Consider the following 3,382-nt stretch of genomic DNA (forward strand, 5'->3'; position numbering starts at 1 on the left):
GCCCTCGCCCTCGCCCTCACCCAGCGTTTATGACCGCTGACCCCCTCCACGGCAAAGCCCAGGCCCTGGGCAGGAGCGGCCGCGCCCGCAGCCAAAGCTCCCGCGAGAGCACGACAGCCCTGGACACCCAGCAAGCGGGGCCTCCCTCGCTCTTCACCCAACATCCAAGCGCGGCCAGGAAGGAGGCGGAGTGCTGGGCCGCCCCACCCGCAGGGACAGAGGTACCTTCATAGGCACTTTACAGCCGTCGCTGCCCCCGCGGCCGAGCTTGCCGTAGTCCCCGTCGCCCCAGGACCACACGGTGTCGTCATCCGTGAGGCAGAGGGTCTGGGCGTCGCCACTGCCGCAGGCGACGTCGACAACGCGGTGGCCCTGAAGGGCCTCCACCTTCGAGGAGGGACATGGAGGTTTTCTGACCACACGGCCAGGCCCCCCGAGGGAGGCTGCCCGTGAGTCCACACAGGACGCACCCTGCAGCCGCCCTGGGGGGCAGCCCCTGCTCTGTCTGCCAAGGACTGCCCACGAGTGGAAATGCAGGGCAGGTCACGCCCTATCCTCTCAGACGACCCACAGCACACACACCAAGAAAGCCCACTTGTCCACACTGAGCCGTGACCCTGGACCCCCGCAGAGCGGCCCGCGCCCTGGACGCCGCCTCACCAGCTTGGGCTTGAGCTGGTCCTCGCTGTCGCTGTGGCCCAGGCGGCCGTACCGGCCTTTGCCCCACGTGTAGAGGTCGCCGGCGGAGGTGACGCAGGCGCTGTGGGCTCCGCCGGCAGCGATGTCCACCACCTCGGTGCCTCTCAGAGACTCGACGACTCGAGGGCGGTCACAGGGACTGCAAAGAGGCACGAGCACGCCTCAGACCAGGCTGACCCTCAGGCGGTGTGGCACGCAGGCTGCGGGCTCGGCGCTCACGCGTTCGGTGTGCACGTCCAATCTACGCCCTCAAGTCGAATTCCTTGGCCTTTTTGTGCTTTTGCACTTAGCTTCCCAGTCACAGCTGACGTGCAGCAGTACGCCAGCTCCAGGGCACGCCGGCGAGAGGCATCGCGCCACTAAGTCTCACACCCCCTGCCCGTGCCCCGTCAGCGTCCCTGGCTGCCTCCGGGGCTGCACCGCGTCCCTGACTGCTGTGACGCCCGCCCGTCTGCATGGCCGGCTCCCTCTCCTCCAGTCCCCGCCCTCCTCCCACTGACAGCCTCCTGGTGCTCTTCGCCCACAGGCCCTGACGCCGCCTCAGTTTTTTTGGATTATTTTCTTTTTGCTGCTCTGACCGTGTTCCTGCTTATCCTGCCCCGACTGCGACAATAACAAGACGCCCCAGCCCGGCGTGGGGCTCAGTGGCTGAGCGTCGGCCTAGGAACCAGGAGGTCACGGTTCTGCTCCCAGTCGGGGCACAGGCCCGGCTGTGGCTCCATCCCCAGTGGGGGAGGTGCAGAAGGCAGCCGGTTCGTGATGCTCTCTCATCACTGACGTTCCCATCTCTCTCGCCCTCTCCCTGCCTCTCGGAAACCAATAAAAAAACCAACTCAGAATTGAGCCCCGTTGAGGTCCATGCACTTCTCCCAGGAGCCCCCCTGAAGTGGATGTGGGGGATGCTGTGCCGAGGGCAGGGCTGACACAGACACGAGCACGGAGCCCACGAGAAGGAGCGGCACGAGCCGCCCAGGTACCTGCGGTTGCCGTGGCCCAGCTTCCCGTCCTCGGCCTCGCCCCAGGAGTACACCTCTCCTTCGGAGGAGAGGGCGAGGCAGTGCTTGCCGCCCGAGTTCACGGCCACCTTCCTGATGAACACGTGCTGGATGGACTCGAGCAGCGTCGGGGCGGACACCGACTCCGTGCCCCCGACGCCGAGCCGGCCGCCGGCCCCGTACCCGGTGGCGTACAGCTAGGACAGGAGCAACAGGAACCGACTTTACCCCGAGCCCGCGTCGTGGTGGCTGACGCCCAACCCGCGCTCTAGACGTTTCTCCCGAGAGAGCGAGAACTGACGCTTCACGGGGGCTTCCGCAGAGCGAGGCGGCTGCGACTACTTGAGAGACCAAGTTCACAAACTGCATTTGCACGTGAGGGCTGTTTTCTGGGAGCATCTCTGTTTTTGCCCAGATGCCAACTCTAACTCACGCCAAGAAAAACAAGGAAGGTTAGTTATTGACCCCCAGGAGGTCACGGAGACGCCCGCAGGAAACTTACTGTTTGGGACACTAAGCGTCTTTACTGTTAATTTTTAAAAACCAGACTGCCGTTCCCGAATGCACGACACCCCTCCCTCCCATAGAACCTAAAGGCTGCAAAGCTGTGGAAGGGGGACCCCCACACAGGACGGACGTGAGCCAAGGCTGCAGGTGGACCCAGGGGGACGCCCGGCAGGCCCTGCTCTGCCCCCTGCCGCCCCCCGGCCAGCGGGCCCTTCTCCCACAGGCGGGACCTGGCGAGGAGGCACAGGGTCCAGTCACAGACGGCTCACTGTGAAGTGACCCCGCGAACCCCGAGCTACACGAGAGAAAGGAGTGGAGTGAAGGAACTCGACACGGGGTCACTTAAAGGACATGCAAAGGCCAGCGAGTCCCACACACCAGCAGCGAGTGCTTCAGGGGCAGCAAAGGAACCCAGGAAGACGCCTCCTGAATCACGGGCAGGAAACCACGGGAACACGTTTCCAAATGAAGCCCGCACGTGTGGAGCCAGGAGGCCCGCAGAGATCCCCGGGGGGCCTGCCTCCAGCACCCAGGGTGACGCCTGGAGGCGAGGCCTCAGGAGTGCACACCCAGGACCACCCCACCCCCGCCCCGCGGTGTCCATGTCGACGACGGACGCACCCCTACCTTCCCGTCGGCCGTGACCGCGAACAGAGTCTGCTCCCCGCCAATTAGCTGCACGGGCCTGAGGGTGGCCAGGGCTTCGCAGGGAGTGGGCACCTTCACCTTTGCCCCCTCGATGCCCCCGAGCTGGCCCCTGTGGTTATGTCCCCACCCGTAGATCGTGCCGCTGCCACCGGCAGACAGCGTCCAGTCGTCTGGGCGCCTAGACAAGGAAGCGAACGATGGAGGTGGGCGCTCCCCGCCTGAAGCGTGTCCCCGCCCGAAGCGTGTCCCGCGCCCGCCGCAGCGACCTGTTCATCCACTGCACCAGCTGCTCGTCGTGCTCCCTGCGGAAGACGTCGTGGCTCTCGTGCAGGACGTCCACGGCCTCGCCGTCTGCCATGAGCTCACGGATCTTCTTCGCCACCTGGACGGCACACGGCGAGGCCGTCACACGCCCGTCTCTCGGGACAACAGGGGGCGCGGAGGCAGGGGTCCCGGGGGAGGGCAGCACCAGCACTGGGGCCTCAGTAACAGGAAACCAGGGCTCCCCGTCTGAGCGTCACTGAGTGTTAGCA

At 65.7% G+C, this 3,382-nt stretch overlaps 1 protein-coding gene across 1 annotated transcript in view; it reads right to left on the bottom strand.

Moving 5' to 3' along the window:
• Window positions 1–3,382, bottom strand: part of HERC2 (HECT and RLD domain containing E3 ubiquitin protein ligase 2) — a 78,990-nt gene that overhangs the window by 6,524 nt on the left and 69,084 nt on the right. Inside the window, 5 exon segments of the mRNA XM_015562992.1 lie at window positions 158–387; window positions 661–838; window positions 1,677–1,891; window positions 2,829–3,027; window positions 3,116–3,359. Coding sequence (XP_015418478.1) covers window positions 158–387; window positions 661–838; window positions 1,677–1,891; window positions 2,829–3,027; window positions 3,116–3,359 — 1,066 coding nt within the window.

This window comes from Myotis davidii, unplaced genomic scaffold (genome assembly GCF_000327345.1).
Source record: "Myotis davidii unplaced genomic scaffold, ASM32734v1 scaffold811, whole genome shotgun sequence".
In the NCBI taxonomy this organism is placed as follows: Eukaryota; Metazoa; Chordata; class Mammalia; order Chiroptera; family Vespertilionidae; genus Myotis; species Myotis davidii.